This window comes from Prenolepis imparis, unplaced genomic scaffold, assembly GCF_030444845.1.
Source record: "Prenolepis imparis isolate NDT839.2.m4 unplaced genomic scaffold, iyPreImpa1.0 SCAF_9, whole genome shotgun sequence".
Lineage (NCBI taxonomy): Eukaryota > Metazoa > Arthropoda > Insecta > Hymenoptera > Formicidae > Prenolepis > Prenolepis imparis.
Genome location: NW_028141167.1, coordinates 13881955 through 13896100, shown reverse-complemented (window position 1 = coordinate 13896100; position 14146 = coordinate 13881955). Strand labels below are relative to the sequence as shown.

Here is a 14146-nt window from a genome sequence, read left to right as displayed (position 1 = left end):
TTTACTCATTGGATGCATCCAGAAGCACAACCGCTCACTGGCGCTCAGTGAGCGATCGTGCTTCTGGATGCACCCATTGGCTGAAGCTCAACTACACTTGGCGCTGATTGGGATCCGGGGTCCCTAGGGACCCTAGACGCGCCGGCGGCCGCTTTGCGCTGATTGGTCGCCGCGCCTAGAGTCCCTAGGGACCCCGGACGCGCCTGCGGGCTGCTTCGCGCTGATTGGTCGACGCGCCGCTAGCCGCTTCGCGCTGATTGGTGGAAGTTGGACGCTTGAACGATGGTGGGGGAAAAACTACTCCGGCGCAACTCCAGCGTCTCTAGTCTAGCATTTCTCACTTCGCAGCTCGCAGCGAAAAGAGGAAGTGAGCGAGCGCACATTTACGGATCAGCAGGGACGACGGGCGAATGTCGGGCGAATTTCTTGGCGTGCGAGGGAGATGCGCGTGTCAGGAGACCGCGGGGAAATGAGTAATAAGGACGAGTCGACCGAGACGCGGGTCATGAGTCGCGCGAAATGAGGAGACTGTGTAACCCTACGGCGGAGGCCCGAACAACGGACTGCCTCGAAGTCACGAGACGTCTGCACAAGTAAGGGATTAATAATGAACCCATCCCCTCGGTATTCTCTCTCTCTTCCTCGCGAAAGAAGATAAGATATTCCCTTCTCCTGGAATTTAATTTCACGCTCGCTACGATATAAATATTTTTTTTTTTTTTTTTTTTACCTCATCCTCCGGAAGAGAGCGAACGATGACGAGGTAAATTTTCGGAGCAACTTTCGTGAACCTAACCCACCCGTCTCCTTTACTCGCCATGCTTGTTTCTTATCATTCGCACGTTTCTCGAATCTTACGCATTTTGCGCCCTCTATCTACCAGATACGATAAATATATATTCTTAGAGAGTATATTTGTTAAAATATTCTACAAATAAAAATTTGTATATTAAAATATATAAATATTTATATATATATTTTTTTTTTGAGTATTTATTTTGTATAATATTTGCATTTATGTACAATCTGCATTATGTAATAATAGATAAATATGAAAAAAAATCAAACAGCTGAACACGTATTTCTATAATGATTTTTGTACATGTTGACTAATTCTTTAATGAATAATGTACATTTTTATTTGAAAGGAGCGTGACGGAGATTGTCAAGAAATTGGATGAACAGAAGAATGGTGCTCTGACAGTAAGCGATATATTTGTCCCATCTGGGGAAGTGCTACGTGTGAGACTTAAAGATTACTGCGAGAGATTGATATTAAAAGACCCTATTGGAAATGTGCATAAAATAGAGGAACTATTATGGAGGAAAGCCTTTTACGATGTTGTTTATGCAGCCAAAAAATTAAGAAAGGTAATATTAATATATTAAAAGGTAAAACTAACAATAATGATATATATAATAATATATAATATTATGCTATATAGAGAATACATAGACATTTTACACACATTATATTTTATATAGTATTCTACATAGAAATTTTTTTCTAATTTACAATATTATATATACTATTTTATAGGGTAACATTTGGAATGATGCGGAGAAAGCATTATTGTCGGTTCATTTGGCAGTGGGTGTGGGATATTATCATCATCTGATACTGAGTCTACAAATAGAATATGATCTAGACCTCGTCGGTGTTGTTGACTTTGCGTTTATTCAAAATGAAAGTGTTTCGTCATACGTAAGTATACATACGAAAAGTGTAAGTTTTTTTTTTTAAACATGATTACAACAATAAAGAGGATTATAGATTAAACGATGTTAAAATTATAATAAGATTATATAATTTTAGGCAAGACCTAAGATGGGACAATTTAAAACTCATACCAAGGAAGTCAAACAGTGTGTCATGCGTTTGATCCATCGAAGCTTGGTATGCCTTGGAGACCTGACCAGGTACAAATTAGAATTAGATTCAAATTGGGATCCAATGATAGCTAACAGATATTATAGAATGGCTATAGCCATTGATCCAAATATCGGTATGCCTTACAATCAGCTTGGTACTATAGCAGGCAGCAAAAATTATGGATTAGACGCAGTCTATCATTATATGAAAAGGTTGGCATTAGTAATAAATATTAGTATTAGTAATAAATTCTTTTTATAACAATTATAATTAACTATTATGACATTATTTTGTAGTGTTTTATGTTCTGAGCCATTTGAGGGAGCAGAAGGAAATTTAAAGAGAACCATAATAACTCATTCCCTTTGTGCAGATGAAAACAATTCTGTCCATCATTGTGTGACGCGATTATTTTCTTTATTACATTTATGGGATTATGAAAATCCACATTCTGATAGGATAAATCGGGAATGTCAGGTGCGTAACATGTTCAAAGCGATATATACTATCTACTGATATATTTGTATACATTTTTTTCCCAATTAATAGTTTTCTCTTTTTTACAGGATCTCTTAACCGATATGGAGAACTGTTTAACAATAGAACAAATTGAGCCGAATAACGCAAATTGCCTTGAAAATATGGACAGTATAGAGACATATCTTCAAAATTGCAAGAACAGACCAACGCTTTATTTAACAGACGACATGGTGTTTAAGATCGTGACAATATGTTTAATGTCAATTTCTAGATTAAAGAGCAAAGAATCTAGCGAAGTGCAGGGTGTCGTTGCTATAACTTTGGCAATACTATCACAATTACTGGAATTTATAATAACGAGACTGCAAAACATCGTCATAGACACGGCAGTGCCTGATACAGAAGCGTCTGCAAAGGCTGACAGCTATTCTACGAAATTGAAGAATGCGCAAAAAGAAAGTCAAGGATCGTTGGAGCAAGAAAACCATAGAAATTATACGAAGGGAGAGGATTCTGTTCTAAGCAATGACAATAATGCATTTAATTTAGACGAGACTAACAGGGCAAAGTTATCGGATAGTAGTAAAGTCGCGAACGAGGGTCCCAAGAAGATTCGCGACAAGTCGAAGAATCTTCTCAGCAAACTGCGTAGACGAAAAAGGAGAACCAGCTCCGATTCGGACGCGAGCGACCTAGAGCAATCGACCTTGGCGTCGTCCAGCGACGAGATCAATTCGGATATGTCCGAGACGGAGAAGGATGACGAAGAAAATGCCGTATTATCGGACGATAATACCGACGACGAGGAGTCGTCATCGCCGGCGAATAAAATCACCGAAGATGTGACGAAGAAGAAGGGGATGAATGGCCACGTCAGCGATATCGCCGACAAAACGGAGAATCGTTTAGTTAACGGCAAGCAGCATCTGCTGACCGATCAGCGGCAAACGGATTCACAGACTACGAGCGACAAGGATTCCCTGACGAATTCCAACAGCGTCCTGACGATCACGACGAACGCGAGCTCGACCAGCACCTTCGAGGAGGAGAACAATCGCTCGTGCGGCATGAACAATGAAGCTGTCTGTTACACGGCGCAGTTGAAGAAGCGGAGCTTAAAGCCGGACGACGTTCTAAATATCCTGGTCGACAAGGGGATGCTGATGTCTATCAAGGTGTGCTGCGACTGGCTGCGAAGTAATCCGGACATCGTGAGGATATGCGCCAAGAGGACGTTGCTGAAGCGTCTTACCATCCTGTTGAACTTGATCAACGTGGACACCGAGGCTCTCGTACGTCGAAGCGACGATTTTACGATTCTGTCGAACATGGAGAAGCTGAAGGAGTGCGTGAAAACGGTGCCTCTACCAGAGGACATCGAGCTTAGAGGATTGAATTTGCTAGAGGACGCTCACAAATCTCTCGATTGGCAGATACTGCGCAAGAATAAGATGAATAAGCGGGAGGAGACGCTTCTAAGGACACTGAAGCTGATCGAGTTCGGACATCATCTTAATTCGGTCGAGAATTCAGGTGTCCAATACGATCGGACTGAGCGATTATTCGTGGCGACGGATCCGTGTTCCTCCTCGAACGCCCCGAAAGTTATCGGTCTGGACGAGAAGAACTTCGGGCCTGAACACTCGAAGGGGAAGCTGATGAGACACATGGGTAAATTGTGGCTCAAGGCCGAGGTACGAGCTCTGGAGAGCCAGCTACGATCTCGATTGATGTCGCCGTATCTCGTACCCGATCACGAAGCCTTAGCCAAACATACGCCAGCCCTTAAGCGTTTAGTATATGCAAAGAAGTTCGTAGTAGTGATTCCCACAGTTGGTGAGTGAATTTATTGTTGAAGAAAAAATATAAGAAGGATATTTCTATTTAACTCGGAAGGAAATTGTTATTATGCTATTTGTATTTACAGTTGTCTCTGCTTTGGACGAAGTAAAACGCGTAAGTGCTCAGGCTAGAGAGGCAACGCGATGGCTGGAAACACAATTGAGACGTGGCTCGAGATTCTTGCGGCCTCAGAGACCTCACGAACGTTTAGCGCTCCCATTGATAAAAGGACCGAGACCGAAAGACAAGGAGGCATGGCTGTTTTTCCAGATAATAGAATGTTGTCATTATCTTACCCAGCAGGCAAAGGTGGGTTTGACTGCTGGTGACGGAGAGGCACCAGTTGTGACCCTTCTGACTGGTTGCAATCTGGATGATAGAAAAGCTCTGACTTTTAGTCCCGATGGATTAGCAAAAAGTGCAGGTAGCTATCCCTTTCGTTTCTTTTTTTCTCTATCTCTTTGTTTTTGATAAATCTACTACTTGCATGAATTGATTCAATTTACATAATATGTATGATATATAGGGTTCTGCAAAAATAGGGATTTCCGTTTAAAAATTTCAAAATAAATTTTACATGGCCTTAACAATGTTATTTATAGTCACAATATTTTTCTCAAAAAGTTTTTGTTTTCGAGATATTTAACTGTTGCAGGACTTTTGAGACACCCTGTATAATGAAATTAAAATCATTTTCAGTCATTTATAATTGTCATTACTATATTACACTATATACAAAGATATCGTTTTAAATTAAAGAGATTTGAAATCCATTTTTGCAGCAAAATATAACATTTGTTTGTTGATCTTTGTTTTTACAGGCGTTAATCTGGAGCATATAGAGTCGTTTCAAACAAAGTGGAAATCGTCGATTAAAAGCCATGGTTGAGCAAAAAAATCATTTGTACACGTGATCATCCGCTGCTATTCTCAGCCGATTCTCAGCTGATCAGAAGGCAAGAGAGCACAGATGGCAAGAGGGTTGGAAACCCGCGCATGCAAAACGGAAAATTGACAGAATTGTGAAAATCGCCGGTGTAAAAATCGGTGCTGATAGAAATGTCACCTTTTCCGTCAAACGCAGGAAAACTCTAAGTAATAAAACGACGTTTTTTTCTCTTTCTAACCATTCATATCGCCATTTATGTTTAAAGGAATTGTATTTTTAAGTAAACGTTTTTAAATAATTAGACACCAATGTGTTCTCATCAGCCCCTATTATCCGAGATTACTGGAGAACTCGTGTAGCTGTTCGCAGACGCGAATTAACGTGCTATTGAAGAACAGGAAGCATGATTTAAAGCGATATTCCATTCATGTGTTCGTAAAAGCGATTAAAAGACTGTCTAAAAGTTTTTGGATAATTACTCGAAATATGTTAATTTTGTAGATATAAGAAAAGATAGAAGTATAGTTTTATACACAGATTTGATTATCGACGGGTATTTTTGTATTTAATGCTCTTGCATAGCTCGTTTAACTCTTTTATCAATGAACGGGTACCCAAAGTAACTTTATATGTTAAAAATGTATCGAAACTTTTCTCTGAAACAAAATACAAAGAACCTTTGTGTTCGGCAACTTTTTAAAATATAGCTGGAAAGAATGTTTAATGCCTAGCCGCTGCTAGAAAAAAAATTATACTGTTGGATACCCATACATTGATAAAAAGATGAAAAATTATGCATTGACAGAAAAGTTAATTATTAAACAAAAAAAATGTACAAAAAATTTATACACGATATATTTTGAAATCATGTTTTATAGTATTGCATATAAAAATAACAAGGTAAGTAAATAAACAAATATATAAATTTATACAATTAAGATATTTGCCAAAAAGAAAAATTATTTTAAATTTACCGAAAATTCTCTCTATGATCAAATTGGTAAATCGATCAAAACAATTTTTTTTAATAATATAGTTTTTATATTAGACAATAATAGAAGTACGATTGAAAGCACATAATCAGAGATATTTTCTATGTAAACATATCTGACATGGTACGAGTCGTATTATGTTTTGTGTTGATTTTTGTACGTAATTAAAAAAAAAATGCGCAATATTTATACGATTGTTTCGAAATCATATTTTATAAATATTCTAAATTTATCGAAAATTCCATGATCAAATTTTATTCGATCGAACAAAATAATTTTTTTCTGTTTTATTTTTTAATATAATTCTTATATACAGGGTGACCTATTTTAAATAATGCAGTTTTGATATTTCGAGGTCATCATTTAATTTTTTTAAACGGAATAACTTTCTTACATAAATTAATTCCTCGTAATATTTGACATAAAAAATTGTTAGAATAGTCGAGAAATGAATGATTTACAAGATATTTTATATACTTATTCATTCTGACGCATTTTGACAAAAAATGAAATATATATATCATCATATATATAATATATACTCACTTTTCGATAAATTTTCTGCATAGAAAAAAAATAATGAGATAAATCAATTGGTGTAAGAATAAAAACACTTATGATTTAAAGAAAATGTTCAACTATATGTATATTTTTTTTTAAATAAATTTTTTTTACACCGCAAAAGTTAATTAAAATAAGTACATTTAGGAGATATTTCATACTTTTTGTTAAAATATGACAGAATGAAGCATATAAAATATCTCGTAAACCATACTCATTTTTCGACTATATATATATATATATTATATATTCAATTCTAACAATTTTTTATACGCCAAATATATTACAAGGAATATATCAATTTATGTAAGAATTATAATAGTTTTGTCTAAAAATAAATAACAATAATAAAATTGATTTATATAATTTATATAGAATTATAAAAATTTATAGATTTATTATAGATTATTTATTAAGATTAGTTTATTTATAATTTATATATATATATAGAAATTAATTTATAGAGTGGTTTAAAGAATAAATAATCTCAAAATTTCCAAAGTGCTTCCACTTAAAATGACATCATTTTGACGTTTAATGACGTCAGTTTTCTATTTGGGACATTTTCGGACGGAGAAGCCTCGATTTTCGAAAAAAATAGTAAATGCGTTATTTAATTAAAATATGATGGGTCTAATGACGTCATTTTGACGTTTAATGACGTCAGTTTTCTACTTGGTATTTTCGGACGGAGAATCCTCGATTTTCGAAAAAAAATAGCAATTGCAAATGAGACACCCGGTATATGTACAACTAGTGAGAACACACCACGTCGCGCATTATCCGAACGCGCATGCGCGGCGGTGCTTTCGCGCTGCGGTGGTGGTAGCGTGACATAACCTAGCGGGGCTCTCGCGTCGCTCGGAGGTGTGCGATCGGAATTCGGTCTCGCGACGACGGACGACGATATTTATTTCCTCACGTATTCCCTCGATTCGCGTCGACACTCGACACATCGCGTGTTTATTATTACATCGTTATGGCCGAGCGCGGAGCGACGCGTTGCATATCGTTGCGGATCGTCGGTCCGGCCGCGCAGTCCTAGTTCTCGCCGCTTCTCCGAGTCTCGTGGGTGAGAAAAAAAAAATTCTTCCAACGTAGTTTTCCTCGTCGCTGCGTACCGGACGTTCGTGATCGCGAGCGCAAGGAGTGTCATCGCCGTAGTCGGGATATATTTATTTCGCGGTGCGCAATTCCCGCTCGTAAGTTGCGGCGAGAGAGGAAGAGGGAGGAGGAGAGAAGGAGAAAGAGAGAGAGAGAGAGAGAACAAGGGAGCGAGCGAGCGAGCGAACGTACGTGTCGAGGATCGCGCGAGCGTCGAAAGTAACGAGTCATCTACCGATCCAAGATGGCAGAAGGCCAGCAGGAGGGTGGTCCGAGGAAGATCACCATCAACGTGAAAACGCCGAAGGAGAAGCAGAGCGTGGAGATCGAGGAGAACGCGACGATAAAGGATGTAAGTGACACGCGATGACGATACTTCCTTCCCCGATCTGTCACTCGCTGACCTCGTGGCTGACGCGCCGTCAGCTGTCAAAATTGGGATTGGGTTAGTTTTCGCGATACTATAAGTGCCTCTAATTTAATTCCTTCTTTTTTTTTTTTTCTTTCCTCTCTCTCTCGATCCGGCCAGTTCAAGGAGGCGGTCTCGAAGAAGTTCAACGCGCAGGCCGATCAATTATGCCTCATCTTCGCCGGCAAGATCATGAAGGACCACGAGACACTCAGCACGCACAACATCAAGGACGGCCTGGCGGTACACCTGGTGATTAAGGCACCCCGTGCCGCTTCCACGCCGAATCAGGAGTCGAATCCGGCTTCGCGACCACAGGGTAATAATTTTGGCGGAGGACTTTTTGGCTCGTGGGAGATTTTAGAAGGGAGAGAATATATAGAGAATATTATTTTTGGAGTAAATTTATGTAGAGAAGTTTATTTTTAAGAAGAAATATTTGAGAATACTTGCTGTATTAATATTAATTACATTTAAGTTTCAAATATACGTCATTCTGACATCTAATGACGTCAGTTTGCTGCTTGGGATGTATTTTATATCGCACAAAAGAATGCTTGTGATATATTTGCTCGATATTAAATTGCAGCTGATGTCAGTGCTAGTCCATTCGGCTTGGGAAGTTTAGGCGGACTGATGGGATTGGAATCCATGGGTCTGGGATCGTCAAATTTCATAGATCTACAGCAACGCATGCAACGAGAATTATTGTCAAATCCGGAAACGATGCGTCAAGTGCTGGATAATCCGTTGGTTCAGAGTTTGATGAATGATCCAGAGAACATGCGCAATCTGGTCACCGCTAATCCCCAAATGCAAGAGCTGATGCAACGTAATCCAGAAATCAGTCATATGCTTAACAATCCTGAACTTTTACGGTAAGCGATGCATAATTTACAGAAGATCAAAATCCAGTTAAAAACTCATTTGAATACAATAGCCTAGTCGCGCATTTATTTATATTTTTTACCTTTTGAATCGTTTGATTTACAAATGCCTACATTGTCTATACGTTCAAAGTCTCTATTTTGAGTCAAATACACTTATTTAAAGTAAAAAAATTTTTCAATGTTTTTTATTTGTATCTTACGTTAATCGTTGAATCATTCAATCTTTAATTTTAATTTTATTTTTTAATAATTAATAAATTTTAATTTGATTTTAAGTTTAATATTAATGGCAATATTATTTGCAACGTCAACTGCCAATTATTCAGCTCAATTCAATTTTTAATTGCTATTTTCAAGTTCAAGGGTACATGATTTTTTTTTATTTTATTTGATATATATATATATATATATATATACATATATATATATTTAATTAAAGTCTCTACTCTGATTGTGAGTCAAATATACTTATTTGAAAGAAAACATTTTTTGACATCTTTATTTCTTTATTAATTATTTAAATTTTTCTCGATTTTGCATACTGCTCAATTTTTAATGTTTTTTATTTGTATCTTTAAGGTACTGAATCGTTTAACCTTCAATTTAAATTTAAATTTATGATTTTTAATAATTAATAAATTTTAATTTTAATATTAACAGCAACGTTATATATTTGCAACTGTCAGTTTTCAACTTTCAATTTTCAATTGTCAATTTTCAAGTTCAAGACTAATTTATATGATTGGTTTTATTTGTTTTATTTGATGTATGTATTTAATTAATTATTTGATGTGATTTATAACTCTAACTTTACACACACTTATACTTATACATTTATATAGAAAGAATATTTGTAGAACCTGGAAGCCATCCAAAAGTACAAGTCATGAATTAAGAAATAAATATTAAAAAAGTTAATCGTCGAATCAATAATTGAAAATTTGAATTTAGAGCACATGTACTCGACGATACGCAATATTGCACAATGTTACGAAAAAATTATTTTTCAGGCAAACGATGGAATTGGCGCGTAACCCGTCGATGCTGCAGGAACTGATGCGCTCGCACGATCGAGCTCTGTCCAATCTGGAAAGTATACCTGGCGGCTACAGCGCGTTACGTCGCATGTACCGGGACATTCAGGAGCCGATGCTCGCGGCAGCTACAAACGGCCGCAATCCCTTCGCCGCCCTGGTGGAGAACAGTAATTCCTCCAATCAGGACTTGCAGAATCCGCAGCAGGGCCAGGAGAATCGGGACCCGCTGCCGAATCCCTGGGGTCAGGGTCAGAATGACAGTGGTACAGCGGGACCGCAGGGTCAGAGCAGGGGTCTGCTGGACTCGCCCGGGATGCAGAGCCTCACCGCCCAGATGATGGAGAATCCGCAACTGATGCGAAACATGCTGAACGCCCCGTACACGAGGTCTATGCTCGAGGCGATGGCGGCCGACCCGGCGATGGCCAGCCGGGTGATCGCGACGAACCCCTTTCTCCGCGGAAATCCGCAGATGCAGGAACAGATGCGCGCCATGATGCCCGCCTTTATTCAGCAGATGCAGAATCCGCAGATACAGAACGTCGTGACCAACCCGGACGCCCTAGCCGCTATCATGCAGATCCAACAGGGTATGGAGCAGCTGCGCACCGTCGCTCCCGAACTCGTGGAAAAGTAAATTTCTTGGTTCTCACCTGATTTCATTAACATCGATGTATTTCATCGGCGAATGATTCTGACGAGTGCGCGTGTATGTTTTAGCATGGGCCTCACGGTACCTCCTGCGACCACAACACCGAACACAGGTGGTACGAACCCCAGTGTACCGATCCAGCCAACCAGCCAACCATCGGACACCACTCAGCAGGACTCGTTTTCCCAATTTATGGCACGTATGGTAAGGAATCTATATCATTTGAAAATTATATTAATAAATATAAAATCATTTATAATATATATTATAAATTATATATTATATATATTATATAATTTATATTACATTATATTATTTATATTATATAATACTATAAATTATATTATTATATTATATATTATAAAATATTAATATAATAATATTATATATTATATAATTTATCATATAGATATAGTATATTATATAATTTATAATATATATTATAAATTATATTATAATTATATTATATATATTATAAATTATGTGGATTACATAAATTAAAAATTTATATACATCAATCAACTTGCATACACATTTAATTTTTAAATTTATAATTTTATATTTTTCTCGAAAAATAAGGAATATCTTGGATAATATCCTTCCCTAAAACAAGTGATTTGATTAAAGAATTAAAGAATTAATTTTTTGAATTTAAGAATGATTAAAGAATTTAGATACATGTGATTTAACTGGTTCGATGAAGTTAACATTTATTGTCTTTAATAGCAAGAATATAAAATAATAAGTGTAAGATATATTATCAGCTTTATTTTCTTTATATAACGTTACATATAATTGTGTCATCAAATCGTATTATATTTATGCTTGCTAGGTTTCTACAATGGCATTAAACCAAGGTATAGAAGTCGACGGTCAACCTGTACCTCCACCCGAGGAACGTTACAGAGCACAGCTAGAGCAACTTACGGCTATGGGTTTTCTTAATAGAGATGCAAATTTACAAGGTTAGAGAGCCGACAATACATTCTTTCAATTTTTCTTCCGCTTTATACACTTTATATATGTAAATATTTATGATTACACGTGAGATAATTGACATACAAATTATATTAAAATTATACTTGCTGATTTTCGTTTTATCAATGTAAAGATCTGCATAGAAAGATAAATAAATCATGTTTTTAATCATTATAATAATTTAGATTTCACAGATTTCATATTTGTTTATATAAAATAGTTATCTTCACGCTTTTATCGCATAGTAAATAATGTTTTAATATAACATTTTATATAATTTAACATATAGTACATATATTTTATATAATTAATTAATTAATTATATAATTATATAATTGTTTAATTAATTATTGATTATATTTAATATATAATATATATTGTAATATACATTATATAACACATTTTATATTTAATAATGTAAATTTACATTATATTTCTTTTTTTTCAGCGTTAATTGCCACATTCGGAGACATAAACGCCGCTGTTGAGAGACTACTCAATAATGGACAATTATCCATGAGCTAACCACCAATCAGCAATACTGTTATTCCAATATTACCTTTAATTTTGTCCTTATTTACTTCTTACGACAAACGTGAGAGATATATAAGGTAACTGGCTGTCGAAAAATTATAAACTTATATCCCCTCTCCCCTTTTCCTCCCTCCTCCTCTTCCCCTCTTTTCTCAATCCTAAACGGAATACACGCTACTCACTCGTTCAATTTGCAGTTTTTTCTTATTTAGATTCAGATTGTCTGTGGTTTTAGACGGATAGAAAGAAAAAAAATGTACGATGGCCATTTACTATATTGTCATTTCACGCAATTAGTTGTTCACTTTTCTGAATCTTCGTTCTTGGTCTATGTATGTCCTCTTCGATGTGCTCTAGGTATAGTCGATTTCTTATATTCTAAGATTTATATATTGAAATCGAGATGAGAAATCCTCTATTCTAGAACCACAAGACCTATTCTAAATAATACGTGCAAAATATGAAAATATCATATATACGTATTGTTTTTCATTTCCTTTGTTTTTTCCACTCCACGATTTCTGGGGAACTTTCTCGCAAGAAAACGCAGATAAAAATGCAATTGGCCGTTGAATTAGAGAATTTTTAGAATTCTTAAAATTGTTACATTTGATAACCAATTGTGTGACAACATTGCGTTTCTTGCTGGAAAGAAGAGTTTAGTTTAAGACGAAATAAAGAGACAGCTGGATAAAGGAAAGTCTCTGGAATAGAGGATCTTGGAATAGAGAGAAAATCGGCTGCAGCTTCGTTGATGTCATTTTTTCCATGTACAAATTTCTTTACGACAGTATCTTAATACGAGCAGAATATTACGAGTAGAATTATGTAATATTGATCATAATTAACACACAACTGCATTCATTAACTGCGTATAAACTTGAATGAACTATTTCTTAGAAACACAAACACCCCTGCATGGAAAAAAAAAAAAATATTAGATTACCGCCTATTTAAACGGACTCGCTTTCTCGGCTTCTATCGATCGATCGAGAGTGTATTCCTTTTTTGCTTTCAGATATCCTGAAATATATTGTAATCTTGTAGCGAAGACGTGTTATTTGTACGTTCCAAATAAACAAAAAGAAAAAAAAGAGAAAAATGCGACGAACCAAAATATTGGAATCCAACTGGAATGAACGTAAATGCTTTTTGCACGGATATTTCTTAATTATTTTATATATTGTACATAAACAAGACATAATAATACCTTGGAGTATTATATACTCGAAGAGCACGGTTTGACGATTCGTTCTATAATAATACGTTTTTCCATGTAAGTTTTTATAGATATCGTGCATATATAAATATATATCTCGAGAAGTAAAGAAAATAACAGCTTTCTTTAAACAAAAAAAAAACGTACTGGTGTGCACTTGTCTCTTCGTTGATTTAATTTGAACGTAGCATACAATACCTACTATAATTAAGCGTTATATATGTCTTGTAATACAAATTTAGAAATTTGTAGCGTGATCATTGAGAAACGTACAGTATAGAGATTGTTTATAGAGGAATGAAGAGGCGGTAAAGGATCGAAAAAAAACAACACACGATCATGTAAAATGTGTGAAAAGAGAGACAACACTTAATCGTCGGGTTATAGTCCTAAAATAGATAAAAAGAAAAAAAAAAGATGATGTATGTTGTAAAAATTATCTTTATTGGGAGGAGAGAGAAGAACAGTTATATAATTTTAATATTTTTGATTGATGTACGATTATACGATAAATATTATCTATTGCGCATTATATTATCTTTTATGTATATTCATTATAACTTCACTGAGGAAAAAAAAAATGGGACGTCTCTGCTGTACAAGCGATTATATATATTAACAAAATAAAGTTATGGTTGATTCTTATTCACTGATACAACACGCTATCGGACGAAAAAAAATCTCGT

The 14146-nt window shown here is 35.8% G+C and overlaps 2 protein-coding genes across 2 annotated transcripts; both read left to right on the top strand.

The window, feature by feature from the left end:
- Positions 1–342: 342 nt before the first annotated feature.
- Smg5 (Smg5 nonsense mediated mRNA decay factor) lies at positions 343–5387 on the top strand. The gene is made up of 8 exons (XM_083045937.1): positions 343–593; positions 1149–1371; positions 1541–1705; positions 1817–2085; positions 2170–2350; positions 2440–4189; positions 4281–4619; positions 5017–5387. The coding sequence occupies exons 1-8, from the start codon at positions 520–522 to the stop codon at positions 5082–5084; spliced, it is 3069 nt and encodes a 1022-aa protein (XP_082902063.1). The 5' UTR covers positions 343–519; the 3' UTR covers positions 5085–5387.
- Positions 5388–7472: 2085 nt separating this feature from the next.
- Positions 7473–14105, top strand: Ubqn (ubiquilin). The gene is made up of 7 exons (XM_083045752.1): positions 7473–8093; positions 8271–8469; positions 8740–9028; positions 10051–10710; positions 10798–10933; positions 11562–11694; positions 12156–14105. Exons 1-7 carry the CDS (start codon positions 7986–7988, stop codon positions 12230–12232), a joined length of 1602 nt encoding a protein of 533 aa, XP_082901878.1. The 5' UTR covers positions 7473–7985; the 3' UTR covers positions 12233–14105.
- The last annotated feature ends 41 nt before the right edge of the window (positions 14106–14146 follow it).

Excerpts from the sequence above, each read along its gene's own strand:
- Smg5 (XM_083045937.1), top strand. The coding sequence starts at position 520 with ATGAGGAGACTGTGTAACCCTACGGCGGAGGCCCGAACAACGGACTGC. Across the intron at positions 594-1,148 it reads GTCACGAGACGTCTGCACAA|GAGCGTGACGGAGATTGTCA; the intron begins GTAAGGGATTAA and ends TTTATTTGAAAG. Across the intron at positions 1,706-1,816 it reads ATGAAAGTGTTTCGTCATAC|GCAAGACCTAAGATGGGACA; the intron begins GTAAGTATACAT and ends ATATAATTTTAG.
- Ubqn (XM_083045752.1), top strand. The coding sequence starts at position 7,986 with ATGGCAGAAGGCCAGCAGGAGGGTGGTCCGAGGAAGATCACCATCAAC. Across the intron at positions 8,470-8,739 it reads TCCGGCTTCGCGACCACAGG|CTGATGTCAGTGCTAGTCCA; the intron begins GTAATAATTTTG and ends ATTAAATTGCAG. Across the intron at positions 10,711-10,797 it reads GCTCCCGAACTCGTGGAAAA|CATGGGCCTCACGGTACCTC; the intron begins GTAAATTTCTTG and ends TGTATGTTTTAG.